This window comes from Chamaea fasciata, unplaced genomic scaffold (assembly GCF_029207755.1).
Source record: "Chamaea fasciata isolate MVZ Bird 193981 ecotype frontalis unplaced genomic scaffold, bChaFas1.0.hap1 SCAF_6, whole genome shotgun sequence".
Classification (NCBI taxonomy): domain Eukaryota; kingdom Metazoa; phylum Chordata; class Aves; order Passeriformes; family Sylviidae; genus Chamaea; species Chamaea fasciata.
In genome coordinates, this window is record NW_027094091.1 from 42,326,332 (window position 1) to 42,341,613 (window position 15,282).

The 15,282-nt window shown below is 40.6% G+C and overlaps 1 protein-coding gene across 1 annotated transcript; it reads left to right on the forward strand.

Moving 5' to 3' along the window:
- Positions 1 to 1,420: 1,420 nt before the first annotated feature.
- PLRG1 (pleiotropic regulator 1) lies at positions 1,421 to 14,746 on the forward strand. The gene is made up of 15 exons (XM_066186094.1): positions 1,421 to 1,486; positions 3,206 to 3,312; positions 3,542 to 3,684; positions 4,813 to 4,866; positions 6,840 to 6,933; positions 7,364 to 7,454; positions 7,651 to 7,752; positions 9,244 to 9,336; positions 9,677 to 9,826; positions 9,935 to 10,036; positions 10,553 to 10,655; positions 11,217 to 11,325; positions 12,863 to 13,002; positions 13,505 to 13,698; positions 14,527 to 14,746. The coding sequence occupies exons 1-15, from the start codon at positions 1,478 to 1,480 to the stop codon at positions 14,584 to 14,586; spliced, it is 1,551 nt and encodes a 516-aa protein (XP_066042191.1). The 5' UTR covers positions 1,421 to 1,477; the 3' UTR covers positions 14,587 to 14,746.
- The last annotated feature ends 536 nt before the right edge of the window (positions 14,747 to 15,282 follow it).

A 15,282-nucleotide genomic window follows, 5' to 3' on the forward strand; every position in this document is an offset into this window, starting at 1 on the left:
CTTCAAACTGAGCTGGTAATAGTTCTCCACCGTTACTGACGCAATGTAATTGTGAATTGCATTGCAATTGGGCAATTGCGTCTCTTCTCCACTGCTACCTAGAATGGCAGCTGGGGTGTAAAGTCGCTTCAAGCATGTTTCCATCACTGTATCCTAAATTACTAAATACAGAGCACCAGTGCAGTCACCAGAAGTGACCCACCAGCTGCAGAAAAGACACGGTATTTATGTCAAGCAGGCAAGCTGTGTGCCAGAAATAATCCCAAGCTAACGCTGTCCTGTGTCTAATAAAGACAGCAGGTTTGAACCAACTGTGTTGCACTGAATTACTTCTAGGTCAGATGGTTTTGTAAATTGTTCACAGCTCAGGCATGCAGGCAAGCAGACAGAGTGAGTGTCTGGTTTAGTAGTAAAGAAGAGCATCATGATGGAGTGGCTGCAAAAGATGAGCTGAAATCCCAGCTACTGCTCAGAAGGACACGACTTCCTAAGAGCAGATGAATATATGTGGAGAAAGTAGGTGCATGTTTGAAATTTGCACAGATGCATTTGGTTATTCTGCTCAAGAATTGAAGTGAAATATCAGGTGGAGTACCAGGTTACATTTGGAAGAGAATTACAACCTCTGCCCTATCACAACCAACACTTTGCCATGAAGCGCAGGAGTTGCCAGCTCGTTCACACGCTTCACTCTCCATCGGAATGAGGTCCTGTGGAGCCAAACTAAAGACACTCTTCCCAAAATATCAGCTTTAATGGCCATCCAGTATCACCGCGGTTCCAAACTGTGCGGCTTTATCCTTGAGAACTCACGAGGAAAGCAATACTTGAAACCTGTAGCTGCACGGCCCTAGACAGTTGCAGAGGCCGATAGCTTCAGACGCGAAAGGGCGCCTAGTGCCCAGCTCCCGCTGGGGCACACCGCCCTCTGCCGGCCGCCGCGGGGACACCCCGCCCACGGGGCCGCGGATGGCTCAGGCCGGGGGCACCGCACTGCGGTCTTCGGGTCCCGCCTGCCGGAGCACGCGGCACAGCGTTGTGTCCACGGGGTTCTTGAGTATCTCCAGGGAGGGAGACTCCACAACCTCTCTGGGCACCCTGTGCCGGTGCACGATCATCGGCACCGTAAAGTTCTTCCTCATGTTCAGGTGAACTAACTTCCTGTGCATCATTTTCTGCCCATTGCCGCTCGTCCTATTGCTTGGCACCACCGGGCAGAGCCTGGCTCCGTTCTCTTATCACCACCCCTTGATATATTTGTACACATTGACGAAGTGACTCGCACCGCCCGCTTCGGCAGCGCCAGCGGGGCTCGAACCCGTGATTCCCCGTACGCCGAGGACAGAGGTTGCCGTCAGCCCCGCCCCTCCATTTAACCTCTCCGCCCGTTTCCCCTCTCCCTGCATCACTTCCTGTGCGGCGCGGGAAGGCGCCGGAAGTGGCTCCATAGCGGCGGCGGTAGGGGCTCGGTGGCGCCATGGCGGAGGTGAGGGACGGGGCAGTGGTCCCGCAAATCCACTCTGTCGCGTCCTTGAGGCGCCCTGGGAGAGACCGGGGAGCAGGGACGGGTCAGTGGGGCGAGTTGGGTCGGGGCCAGGCGGGAGAAGCGCCGCGCCGCACCCGCCACCCTCGCTGTCCCCCCCGGCAAGGCCGCTGTGGGGATGGACCGTGGCGGCTCCTCCATCCGCGCCGCCCCCGCCTGGTTCGGCCTGGGGACAGCGAGGTGCCCGCAGGACGCAGCGGGTGCGGGTCATCGGAGTGTGCGTGTCTGGGGCGGGAGTGAGCAGCGGGTTGGCTTTGCCAGACTTGTGTTGAATGCGGATTTGGTGGTGGGGGCATTCGGCAAAGCATCGCCAGCCCGTCAAGAGAGGCGATTATCCCGCTCTGCTCTGCACTGGTCCGGCCTCTGCGCGAGGGCTGGGTATTGTCTTGGATACCACAACATCAGAAAAAGTTATAAAGGATATGGAGACGACTGGTCTAGAGGAAGAACTGTATGGGGAATGGATGAAGTCACTTGCCACGTTCAGCCTGGAGAAGAGAGTGAAGGGAAACCTCATTTCAGTTTACGGCTTTCTCACGAGGGGGAGGTGGAGGAGCAGGCTCTGATCTGTTCTCTGGTGACCAATGACAGGATCCGAGTGAACGGCCTGAAGCTGTGTCAAGGGACGTTTAGGTTGGATATCAGGAAAAGGTTCTTCGCCCAGAGGGTGGTTGGGTGCTAGAACAGGCTCCCCAGGGAAGTGGTCACAGCAGCAAGGCTGACAGAGTTTAGTGAACATTTGAACAGTGCTCTCAGGCACAGGGTGTGACTCTTGGGGTGTCCTGTGCAGGGCCAGGGGTTGGGCTCGATGATCCTTGTAAGCCACTTCCAACTCAGCATGTTCTGTGTCTGTGGGGAAGTGATGCTGTGGTGTTTGACCACCAGAGAGTTACTGACTCTGTTAGCCCATTAGGGAAGCCTCAGCTTTTCTTGTGAGGGCATGGGAGTACAGCTGTGGAGAAAGCCATTGGTTTTATAGGTTGTAGAATCTTTGCTGTGGGGTGAATATCATGCACTTCTGAAAACATGTGGGGTTGTCAGGGTTATAAGAAGGTGCAACGACTGCTGCCCAATGCAACACTATCTGTCAAAAATGACTTGCAGAAGCCTCTTCCCTCTTGGGGAGACGTGGTGTTGCCTACAACTCAGTTTGTGGTGTCAGCAGCTGCTGTTGTAGAGCAGTAATTAGCCATGTTAACATGAAGTGGTATTGCACCCAGAAATTCACAATTGCCCATCTTCTTTTTACGGTGGTAGTGAAGGAAAATTAACAGGTTGGATTTTTTTTCTTCAGAATTGACTTCTTTATTGCCTACATATAAAAACAGAACTGGGAAGGATGTGGGATAAAAGTTTTTATGCGTGTGGATTTGTCATGTAGATACCAGTGCAGAAAGTTTGATCAAAGTTTTTGGCTTGCTTTTAAAAGTCTTCTAAATTTTCAAGGAATAGAATATAGTTTTGAACAAACGCTGAAGTAAAACAACTAACATAATAATTTAATTTTTAGTTTCCAAGAGTATTAGTGTCTTCTGTGAATGGAATGGTTGCATGTCATGTAACAGAACTGAGATTTGAAATTGCTACTCAGTTCAATTTATATTTCAGTGTTCAGTTTTTCATTTCAACCTGTTCAAATGTATATAAATGCTCTTTTTTTAGGAAGTCCAAAAGCATTCTGTGCACACACTTGTGTTCAGATCTTTGAAGAGAACCCATGACATGTTTGTAGCTGATAATGCCAAGCCTATCCCATTGGATGAAGAAAGGTAAGTGCTGCTGCGCTCAGTGAAGTTTTAAGCTCTGTCAATGATTGCTCCACCTGAGTCAGGAATTCACACATTTCTGTCCTGTTAACAGTGTAATCTGGAGGGGAGAGAAATATTAGAGTTGTAAAGTGATTTTTATGACATCCTCTCTAAAATACTTCAAAGCTTGCTAACAGTTGAGAAGCTGGGGTGTAATGAGGGTTTAATGAGGGTTTTGCTCTTCCCACAGTCACAAGGTGAAAATGGCTGTGAAGCTGCGAACGGAGTACGGCTCAGTGCTGCACATGCCCACCCTCAAGGAGAACCTGAGGGAGAAGGGAGGCCCCAACACCGGGGATCCCTATGGACACAAACAGTATTCTGGAAATCAAGGTTGGTTTGCCCTTAGTGGTATGTTTGTCCCTTCTTTTGTAACAGTCTCACTGGTGTAAAATCTGCAGAATGCAGTCCAGTGTTAATCCAGTGGAGATAAATACAGAAATCTCTGTGTGTGTTGTATGGAGATCTCCTGACTGACTAAATTCAGAAATCAAAGAGACCTTTCTTGATTGGTGTTTTTCTTGCTAGGGTCCACAGGAGGTAAGTGATTCAGAAAAAGGGGAAAGCTTGTTTTAACAAAGGAGTTATTGGGTCCTGTGGATTTTTTATAGTGATTAATTGGTGGAAAGAGTAATTTTTGGTAACCTTAGCGTGTGGTGTACTTAGGTGTTAGAGTTGAGTAATGTATTTCTTACGTTTGCAAGTTCATGATGATTAAGGAGACATGCTTTTTTGTTGACTTCTGTTTGTTTGGGCGTTTTTGTATTGTTTTATATTTGGGGTGGTTTTTTGTTATTTTAGTTTTGTTTCGTAGTATATTGGACGGTCCATTAGCTGTGCGGTTTTTAAACCAGGAAACACTTTATTTCAAATCTGTAGAATTTTTTCAGTATACGTTTTGTGATATGTAAAATGTGTATGTATTAGCTAGATCCCATATGAAAATTCTTTTCTAAAAATGCTGCCTCATTTTAGTTGAGGTAGGTGATACTCAGTTCGTATTGAGATTTTCCCCAGGATCCTTTATTTGGAAGTATTGTGAAACATGTTGAGAGAGAATGAAAAATCTTTTAAGAAGAAAACAACCTTTTTTGATTCTGACAGCACTGACAACCAGCTGATTAGCTGACATTTTAGACATACATGCTCTTGGTATACTTGAATCTTTTTCCATGATATCTACTTCAAAGGCAGTATAAATATTTTTCTCGAGTCCTCTTGATAACAGGTTGCTTCACCATTCAAATTAGTTATTTTTTACAATTTAGTTTTCTAAAATGGAGATAACCAGAACAAATTTAATTAGTGAAAATGAGAAATGTCTAAGTACATTGGAAATGGTTACTGATTTCTTCTGCTGTGTATGATCTGCTCTCTTTTCCATTATTTAGCTGTTTGAGTGCATTGTTTGCAGTGCAGTAGAGAATGTAATTATTAATAAAACATTCTCTTGCTCTTTAGGACAGGAAGTTGAGTATATGGTAACTGGTACACACCCATACCCATCTGGGCCTGGTAAGTAAAATTTTCCAAGTGTTTGCATGGATTTTTTGGGTTTCTGTATAAACAAGATATCCTTCATCCTAGCAGGAGATTATTTCCTCTTGATGTGAATCCATACTTAATAGTAGTGGAATGTTGCTTGCTTTTCATCACCAGAGCAGAAAGGTGCAGGTTTCACCACCTTGCTCTGGAGAAGAGACTTGAGGGTGTAATAATTTTAGTGTCATTTGCTTTTGCCTGTGCTTGTAAGGGTTGTGTTTCTGTGTTGTTACACTGGCCATTGCTAATTGCCACTGTTACTGATCAGTCCTGCTCTGTTCTTGTAAGAGCTTAGTTTTAGCTGTTGATCTTTTATTGTGTTTAAGTTTATTATGAGTATAGTGGAAAATCTGTTGTCTTCATTTATAACTTAAAAGATGTAAGTGTTCAGTGGACCCTCAACCATTAAAAACAGGCATAGCGGCTTGTAACTGTCCGGATGAGAACTGCTCACAGTGACTTCCTTAAGTTTAGTGTTCTTTTAATGGACTCATTTATATCAGGGTTGAAAATTAGATTTATTTCTTTGCTGTTTCTTGTTTTAACCTGAATATTTTGCCTAAATACTGAGTTTGTTGTCAACTGGCAGAAGTTTGGCTAGGAAAAGAAGTAAAACAATGGGTTAAATTTACCAGTCTGCACCAAAACTATAGTTTACAATGAGTTTTCAATTTTTTTTAGACAATATCTGCTGCTCTTGAGATAAGGTTTGTCTTGGTTTGAAAGACAGGTGTCTGCTAGGGAGGGGCAAGGCCTCCCTGGGAATGGACAATTCAAATCCCCTCCCTCCAAATTAGTATAATTTAAAAAATTCAAGGGGCTTTCAGGCAGAGATATGGGGATAGGAATAACTGATGCCCCTGCGGGACTCTTGAGAGTAGCCAAGCTGGAATGGTGGAAAATCCCGGGCTGGTGGATGAGATCAGAAGCTCCGAGGTGGTAGCTGGAGCGGCAGGGATGTCCCAGCAGGGCAATGTGGGGCCACAGAGTAGCAAAAAGCCTCACAGCAGTGCTGAAGAAAGGGCAGCAGTGGGACAGGGCCAGCCCAGCAGGACAGGGGGAGGCGAGCTCAGAGTTCCAGGGCACACCGGCAGGTGATGGTAGATTTCCTAGGAGCGGACCGACCCGGTGGTGACAGCGAACTCCTCCCACGGCAAGCAGCAGCCTAGCCGTCCTTTCTTCAATGCCGAGAGCAAGAGAGCAAAGCTGCCCCCAGCGCCGTCATTTACCTGCCCCCAAACCTCCCGGTATCTTTTTCCCTCGGAGAGAAAACTCCCAGAGACGAAAACAAAGGTGTAGCCTGGTGCTACACTCTCCTTTGTTCACTTCTTTCTTTTCCTCAAGCACCCATAAGAACTCAATAGTTAGTTTCCTAGCAACTTATGGGGAAAAATTCTGTAAGTGAAAAAGAAACAAACCTAACCCCCAACAAGGTTAAAAATCTGAAAATGTAGCCTGAAATTCTCAATTCAGTAGGACTAAACCTTTTATAGCTCTGGCTCCACTGCATGAGGCCAAACACCGCATAGGGATGGATGATAAATTGGACTAAAGGGCCTAAGTTAGCCAGTGCTTGACAAGATCGTGTTTATTTTGGTGATGTTTGGATTTCCATAGCAGTTGAAGCTGAATATAAAGATGGATGCTGCTCCTCATAAGACTTTTTTATATTTGTTTGTTTCCACTGACATACTGTTTTATACTCTAGAAATTTTGTACTCACGTGTGTAGTAGATCAGGATGGAAAGGATTTTTGCCAGAATAAAGATTTCAATAGATTTGAATTGGATGTGAAAATGTTATTGAAGGATGAGTTAATATTACAGGTGTGTCAGGCCCTTGTTTGCAGTTATATGTGTATACCTTTATATGTTTGTATAATACGCTTTTGAGTTCCTGTTTAAAGGTGTTGTCTTTGTTTCTGATGTGGTGGTTTTTTTTTCAAGGTGTGGCTTTGACGGCAGATACTAAGGTCCAGAGGATGCCCAGTGAATCTGCAGCACAGTCCTTAGCTGTGGCACTGCCTGCTTCCCAGTCCAGGTACTGCTATGTTACCTCATTGACGCTTATCTGTGGGAATTTCAAGGCAAATCACAGAAGCTGGGATAAGAGCTACTCAGAGTAATTCAGATATTCTTAAAGAAACTGCTTTTAGTGTGGACTGGCATTGTTTTTCTCTACGCTTTTTTTTGTTTTGTTTTGGGGTTTTTTTGCGGTTTTTTTTGTGTTGTCATGAGAGGCAGTGGCTGGAAGTTGGACCAAGGGAAATTTTGTTTAGTTAGGAGAGAAAAATGTGAGTCTTTGTATCTGTAACTTGGGGTAGTCAAGCCATGGACAGGGTGTCAGGAGAGGTTGTGGTCTGTCCATCCTGAGAGGTGTACAACACTCAGCTGGGTGCAGCCCTGTGGTGCCTTATCACTCAGCAGGAGAAAGTCCATTGCAATTCACTGACCATTTTCCCTCACCCTAGGCTGGATGCAAACCGGACAGCTGCTGGTGTGGGTGACATTTACAGGCATGCTGGAATATCGGAGCGTTCACAACCCCCTGGGATGTCTGTGGTGAGTCTGTTGCACATCTAACATGAGCAGTACATGGTGTTGACCAGACTGCTTCTGGATCCACGTGTGTGTTGTGTGGTGATCTCCTGACTCACTAAATTTAATCAGTATTGAGAAGGCAGAATGAGAAAGTTTTAGGCTTTGGGCAAAAAGATAAGCTACAAACCGGAAGAGTAACCTTTCTTTTAACTTACAGGCTATGGTGGAAGCTGGTGGAAACAAAAATTCTGCGTTAATGCCAAAGAAGGCTCCAACCATGCCCAAACCTCAGTGGCATCCGCCTTGGAAACTGTACAGAGTAAGTTAGAAATTACATGACACAAACATGCATATAAAAGTAAACATACTCTATGTAAGACCTCAAATCATAACTTTTGTTCTCATTCACAAATACATAATTAAATATGATTTATAAAGTTGGTCAAAAAGTGGTCACATCTAAGTGGTATACACACACTCTCTTTGAGCCTCTTTTCTACTCTTGTAGCTGTGTTACGATAAAGTGGGTGGAAGGTTTGCTGTATTAGTCAGAAATCTGAAGGCTAACCTTTAAATCATTTTTTTGAAAAACACTAGGGCTCCAATGAGTATATAGGTTTTCTAAATAAAGCACTGTTTGAATGTGTTTGGTATAAAAATTAAGATAAGTGCTATTTGAAAGAAATGGCACCAAAATAAACCCATGAGAGATTTACAGTAAACAGATGAAAAATTGAAAATGGCCTCCTTGCTAGGAACACTTTATTTTCAGAGAAATACTGTCAGTACAGTTAAAGTCACTGGACTAATTCTACATAGAAACAGTTTTAGTGAAGGTCAAAATCCTTGCTCAATAAGGCAAAAGGTTGTTCAGACAGCTCAGAAATAGAAGCATAGCTGGAACACCAAATGTGGATTTCGTCTGTCTGTTGCTTTAGATCTACATTTCAAATGATTTTCCAGAGCTTGGTTTGAAGTTGCTTGTGAAAGATGTGAACTCAGAGTAGGTCAAATGAATTATTTCTTAGATTTCTCCCCAGAAAAGCCCATTTCTATTCCTAGATTAAGAAGAAATTTAGACATTTATCTTAAAATCTTGTGTCTGTGGTCTCATGTGATCAGAAAAGGCCACTTCAGCTTTCCAAAGTATTTCTGCATAAGAAGCTTTGTTGTGTTTTAAATCTTTTGAAATGAGCTGTATGATGGTACATGAAACATGACATCCAGTGAAACCAGTTACGGGGTTTGATTTTAGGTGTCTGACTTTGGAGAATTTAGAGAAACAGGCTGTTGAAAGTGAAGCATGTATTGGCAAGGTATTTCTTGTGAGATCAGTCTCCATTATTTTATTATTGGAAAGTGTCCAGCTCTCATTACTCCTGTTTTGGAGAAAATAAGGTGGTGGTGTGCTTTAAGAAGCTATTATATAGAAATGTGATTTAATAGCCAATGTTTTTATAATTGTTCTTTGTGTAAGCACTCTACGGCAGCATAAGGAATCTGTACTCAAATATAGCCTTTCTCTGCATAGCTTCAAGTGTTGAGCCACAGTGTTAGAGACTCTCAAATGATATGAAAAAGTTGCTTATAGGAACAGGATCTTTACATATTGCAGCTTCCCCAAGTCTGTATGTAAATTTCTAGTTTTCTGTTTGTTTAACTGAAGTAGAAATTAAACTGTCTTCAGATCTGATTTCACATTTGACTTTTCTTGGTAAATACTGGCAAATTACAGTGTTGGAGAAGGAAAATTACATCAAAAGGTATTGTATTGTTTCTGATCTAGACAATTTTTTTGTTCTTTCTGAAGGTTATCAGTGGTCACCTGGGCTGGGTGAGATGTATTGCAGTAGAACCAGGAAATCAGTGGTTTGTTACTGGCTCTGCTGACAGAACTATAAAGGTAAGAGGTTGGAAGAAATGTCTGACAAAGTTTGTGGGGGGTGGGGTTTTTTTGTTCCTTTTTTATTTAAAAATGTTTCCAGCCCTTGGAAACAATTTCTTGTTTACTGTTTGCAGAATAATGAACTGCAGAACATTTTTTTTTCTTTTTACCTTGTCATAAAGGATTTGTGGAGTAGCATTAGTTCTTTTCTTGAGATTTCATCTATTACATGAGCAAGTGTTTATGTGACTGTATTTTTAACTTACATTTACAGCAGGATCAGTTATGTCTGGGCTGTTTACCCAGACTCACTGTGTAGCTTTTTCCTGTCTACATTAAAATTCCTCTTTTGGTGCAGATTTGGGACCTTGCTAGTGGCAAACTGAAATTGTCCTTGACGGGTCACATCAGTACTGTACGAGGGGTGATAGTAAGCGCAAGAAGTCCATACCTCTTTTCTTGTGGAGAAGACAAACAAGTGAAATGCTGGGATCTTGAATACAATAAGGTAAGCTGCAGTTTCAGTAATTGAAGGAATTGGTAGTAACAAATACAGAAATCAAAGCATTTAGAATATTCTTTCAATTATAAGTTCATGTGGTTTTTATTCATCTAGGTTATCAGGCATTACCATGGTCATCTAAGTGCTGTCTATGGGTTAGACTTGCATCCAACGATAGATGTGCTGGTGACATGTAGCAGAGATTCAACAGCACGAGTAAGTATAGCATTGTTGTGTTTTAATATCTTGATGTGTGTACTTCAGTATCTTCATTTGTAAAAATGAGCATTTAGCAAAAGTTATCATGAATTTGGATGAAATACTAAAATGATTTGTGTTAGCTTTGTTTTATATTGTTGATAAAATAAAAAAAATGTTGAAGCCCAAATGCATGAACATGTCATGTCTCTTCAGGGTAATGTTTTATTTCTTAATTTAGTAGGTAGACTAAATAGTATATGTAGGATTGCTTAGTATTTGGAAGGTGGTATAGGACTATGGTGACTTAAATTATTCATATGCCTAGAAGTTCACTGACTGGTTACTGCTCCCCTTGAAATTTGCCAGCTGAGGCAGTTCTGTGATAAATGGTTGGGTGAAAAATACCACTTAAATACAATTTTTTAATCTGTAGGACTATGGCAAGGAAATTATGTAAGCAGTGTCAGTGCCTGAAACACATTGAATATGCACCTGTTACTGACCTCTGACATATTTGCTGTGAATTCATAGATTTGGGATGTAAGGACAAAAGCCAGTGTGCACACACTATCAGGACATACAAATGCAGTAGCAACTGTGAAGTGCCAAGCTGCAGAACCACAAATTATTACAGGTACGGTAGACATGGTTTCATGTTTGAAAAACCTAATGATGAATGTGTCTGTTCACATGCGTGTGCGATGTTCATAATGTTATCTTGGTGAATTTGCTCAAATCTCGTACTAGTTTCTGTCGAAAATGGGCCTTGTAATGGTTCTTACATACTGTTAATGGTATGTTTAAGCAAATATGGCTGTGCATTGTTTGAATGCTTTTCTGCACTTCCTTTTTTTTCTGGTATTTTCATTTGTCTTACAATATGTGTTGAGACTTGCATTTCTTGTGATGTTTCAGTTCTCCCCATTTCAGTTAAGGAGTGTCCAGTACTGTGGTTAAGTGTTCATCTTCTTTCCCATTATGTCAAAATCCAGCTTTGCAGTGTGACTTCTTAGTTCTTGGGTTTAAAACTGAGGAAAAATACTTTTGCCATCTGTCATCTTCTTCATCTGAGGTGACATTAGCACAGTATTTTTATCTCTTTCATGTCATTTTGGCTGCCTTAGCAAAGTAATGATTTTGCTAAAATCAAGGTGATAGTTTCTACTACTTTTTAAAAATTTTCTTCTCACTGTAGGCAGTCATGATACTACCATACGGCTCTGGGATTTGGTGGCAGGAAAAACTCGTGTTACTTTAACAAATCACAAGAAATCTGTAAGAGCGGTAGTGCTACATCCAAGACAGTAAGTTTTCTTTATTCTGTTACACTTTCACAGTTCTCTGAGAATTGAAGATAGCCAATGTGAATGATGATCTGGAATGGTAGAGCATAATAATGTGAGAAACTAATGCACTTAGGATGCTGCAAATATGTACATATCAATTATTAGATATATTTTACTGCACTGATTGTGCTTCCCTAGTATTGGCATTGGTGTATATTAGCAGTCCTGAGAATGTCTTATATTCCACAGGTTACTTATGTGTGTGCCTTTCATTCAGTCCTTAAAACACAGTGATACAGTGCTCCTAAGGCTAATAATAAATTTGTCACTGAATGGCTGTGAGCAGGAATTGCAATAGTTTTGTAATGTGCCATTGCAACGTGTGATTAATGCTAAAGGAGACAGGGATTAATAGGATGGCCTTTGTTGTGAATATGTGGTTCACTGCACAAAACATTTCAATCTAACTGTCCTTAAAAAAAAAACCTTACTGTGAGAATTGAAGCTTTGAAGCAGTTCTGGGAAGTGCTCTGAATTTAAATGCTATATTTTGATGCACAACAGTTGCCTGTTTGGATTCCCATTAAAACAATGGAGAAAAGGAATTCACTTTCCTTTTCACACAAGACAAATCTTGATTGCTTCTTTGCCTTTAGTATTTTAAAATCACATTCTATCATTTCTATCAGAAATTCAGAATCTTTGATATGAATAAGCTCTGTTCCAATGTGTGCCTGAAAATTTGTATAGCCTGTTAGCTATAGCTATAGAAAAAGCTTCTAATTTTACTTACGTCCTGAAAAAAAAATAATTCAAGTTTCAGCTTCATCAGTTACACCTTTTTGAAAATAAACTTGAAGTGTTTTTGTCAAACGGTAGCAACTGTCAGCCTATAGTTCAGTATTTCTATTTTTTTTAATGTTTTGGTATTTTCTTGTAATACTTACTTTTAAATTTGTGGTATCTTTTAAATAGACAGCAAATTGCCTGGACGGTGTGGCAAGTGAAAGTACTCCTACAGGCATTTGTATGTGCTATCCAAATAACCATGCAACTGCTTGCACATCTTTAAATGAAGGAGATTTTTATCTTAGGGTAACTCAGTGGAAGAAATTATCTTTCTTAGTTACACTTTTGCAGGGCTTTTTCCTTGCTTATGTAATTTTGGAAGACTAGCCATTAGCCTATGCTTGGGGTTTGTTGCCTTATTTTTCCTGTTACCTTCCTTTGCTGATGATACCCTTATACCTGAAAATTTGCCAGAATAACAACTGGAGAGAACTTAATGTGCATTTTAAATATTTGTTTGCATATGAAATCCTACGGCATATAGGATGTTGCAGAGTTTAGTTTATGAAGCAGAAAGAAAACAATAGGAATAGGTAATTCATGACTTCATAAAATTGCTTAATTTCATGTGAAGTAAACATGTCAGAAAAGCAGCTTTAATATTAAGTAATTTTGCGACTAGCATTTAGCAGTAGTTTTAATGAAGGACATTTTCTCTCACTACAGCTATTTTGAGCTTTAATATACTGTGTTTATTTTCTTTCAGTTACACATTTGCATCTGGTTCTCCAGACAATATTAAACAGTGGAAATTCCCAGATGGAAACTTCATTCAGAACCTCTCTGGTCACAATGCTATTATAAACACACTGGCTGTAAATTCGGATGGTGTTCTGGTCTCAGGAGGTAAAAATGAGAAATACATATTCCTCTCCTCTCCCCCATGCACATGCGGCTGGAGGTCCTTAGGCAGAGGTGATCATGGAGTTCTGCTTTATCTAGGCCTGTCAGCCTGCTGCAGAACACCATTTCATTCTGTAGTGAGTAGGGTGGCTTTCGTGTCCTGGATGTTTCTGAGTTGAATTTCATTCAATTTCAGTGGAGCCGCTGAGCAGGGAGCTTGATATTCAGAATGCCAGTTCTTACTGTGCCTCCAAAGCAACTTGCTGCAATTGCTCTGGGATGTAGTGCATCATCTCTCTGGGTCATCTGATGAAAATCTGGATGAGATTCTGAGGAAGGAAAACAGCAGAAAATAGGAAAATTTATAGGGTGTACTGAGCTATTCTACATGAATGTTGTGTGATGTATTCCTGACATACTAGTTGTTCATGATACTTTTTTTAGAAAACAGATAGGAATTAACTGTCAAAATTCTAACTTTGTTTGTTTGTTTTGTTTGTTGTAGCTGATAATGGTACTATGCACCTTTGGGACTGGAGAACTGGATACAATTTCCAGAGAGTACATGCAGCAGTCCAGCCGGGTTCTTTGGACAGTGAATCAGGAATATTTGCTTGTGTTTTTGACCAGTCAGAAAGCAGATTGCTAACAGCTGAAGCTGACAAAACCATAAAAGTATACAAAGAAGATGACACTGCGGTATGTCAAAGTGTTATTTTAAAGTATTTTCATAAAATCAAAAATCGGACTAATATAACACATGTTAGTAGGGGGCATGTTCAGACTTACGTAATGCATTTTGTTGAAGTTTGAAAGACCTCTGTATTAGCATTAACAGGACAGTAGCTAATTTCCGCATTCCAGGTTTATTGTACTTATTTATATGATCTGGACTAGTTATTTGCCTTGACCGGTTTTAGAATTTAGAGTATAGAGCTTATTTTCAAACTGTTATTCTAAAGTCTGAATTAATTTAATTAATTTACCAGTGGAGAAAACAACAGATGATTGTATAGTTGTCACCCTAGGACAATAGTTTATCAGTGTATGTCTTCAATAAAAAGAATATAAGAATTTTTATTAAATGTTGGAATTTTATGCTGAATTAGACTTAGATATAAAGAATCAGAAATTTTGTATCCTTTTTGAAGTTGGGCAAAATACACTCCGTGACATCTACCAATACTGATGTAGATCTGTCTGGCAGGCCTGTCACTGGCAACTCCTGTTCATGTGCTTTGATAACCACAGTGTTGTTTTGGAAATGCCACTGGCAACCTGATCATTTTCCTTGTTGGGAAAAAAAAAGACAAGAGCAGAACAAGTACTGCTATGTACTTCAGACAGTGAGATGATAGAAAATTTAATTTGGGTAAATAAATTACGTTGTAGATTAGGCATTAATAATGTTACATATGAAATAGAGTAAATATACTTTGTAAGTACTATTTTAAACTAAACCTGAATTCTAGGTGAGTTTCAAGTTTAAAATAATCCTTATGGTTTGTTTTTTTTTTTCCACTTTAGACTGAAGAAACCCATCCTGTCAGCTGGAAACCAGAAATTATCAAGAGAAAGAGATTTTAGTGCAGCAGCATACTACTTATGTAATTTTCTTTTGGCTTTCCTGAGAGCATTCAGAGCATTCACATTTTGTTCTGCCTAGAACAGCAGAGCAAGAAGTCATACAGCATAGCTAAGTCATTGCTATTTCAACATATTTTATAATAAATTTTATTTCTCTTTCCTTTTGTCTTTTTTGTTGCAATTCCAGCAAACCAGTTGAATCTTAACTTTGTGAAGCATGCATGGTTCATGAAAAAGATAGGTGTGCAGGTGGTTATTTTTTTAGACTTACACTCAATAGATTCTTATAAAAATATTTTCATGAGATAGGTTGTCTGAAACACCCTTGCTTGACCTCAAAAGTTAAGTGGAAATTTATGCATAGAAGTCATCTTCTGGAAGTTCCTTGGGGACACTTTCAGATTTTAGACTAACATTGTTTATTGTACATAGGCTAAGTCTGTACTAAATTGGAGTTACAGAGCAATTTAGAAACAAACAGGACAACACAATAATAAGGTAGTTTGCTTTATAAACACAGCCACTGAGCATTGCTGGTGCTGTGATATTGAATGAAATGTATCTTCAAAGTGCATCTTTCCCCAGGAAAGCTTTCAAATAGAAGTACTCATCTTCACATATGTTATTTCAGAGTGGGTCTCCTGTAGCAAGGACCGCTGTGGAATCATTTTGTTCGCAGGACCAGTTGACTTTCTT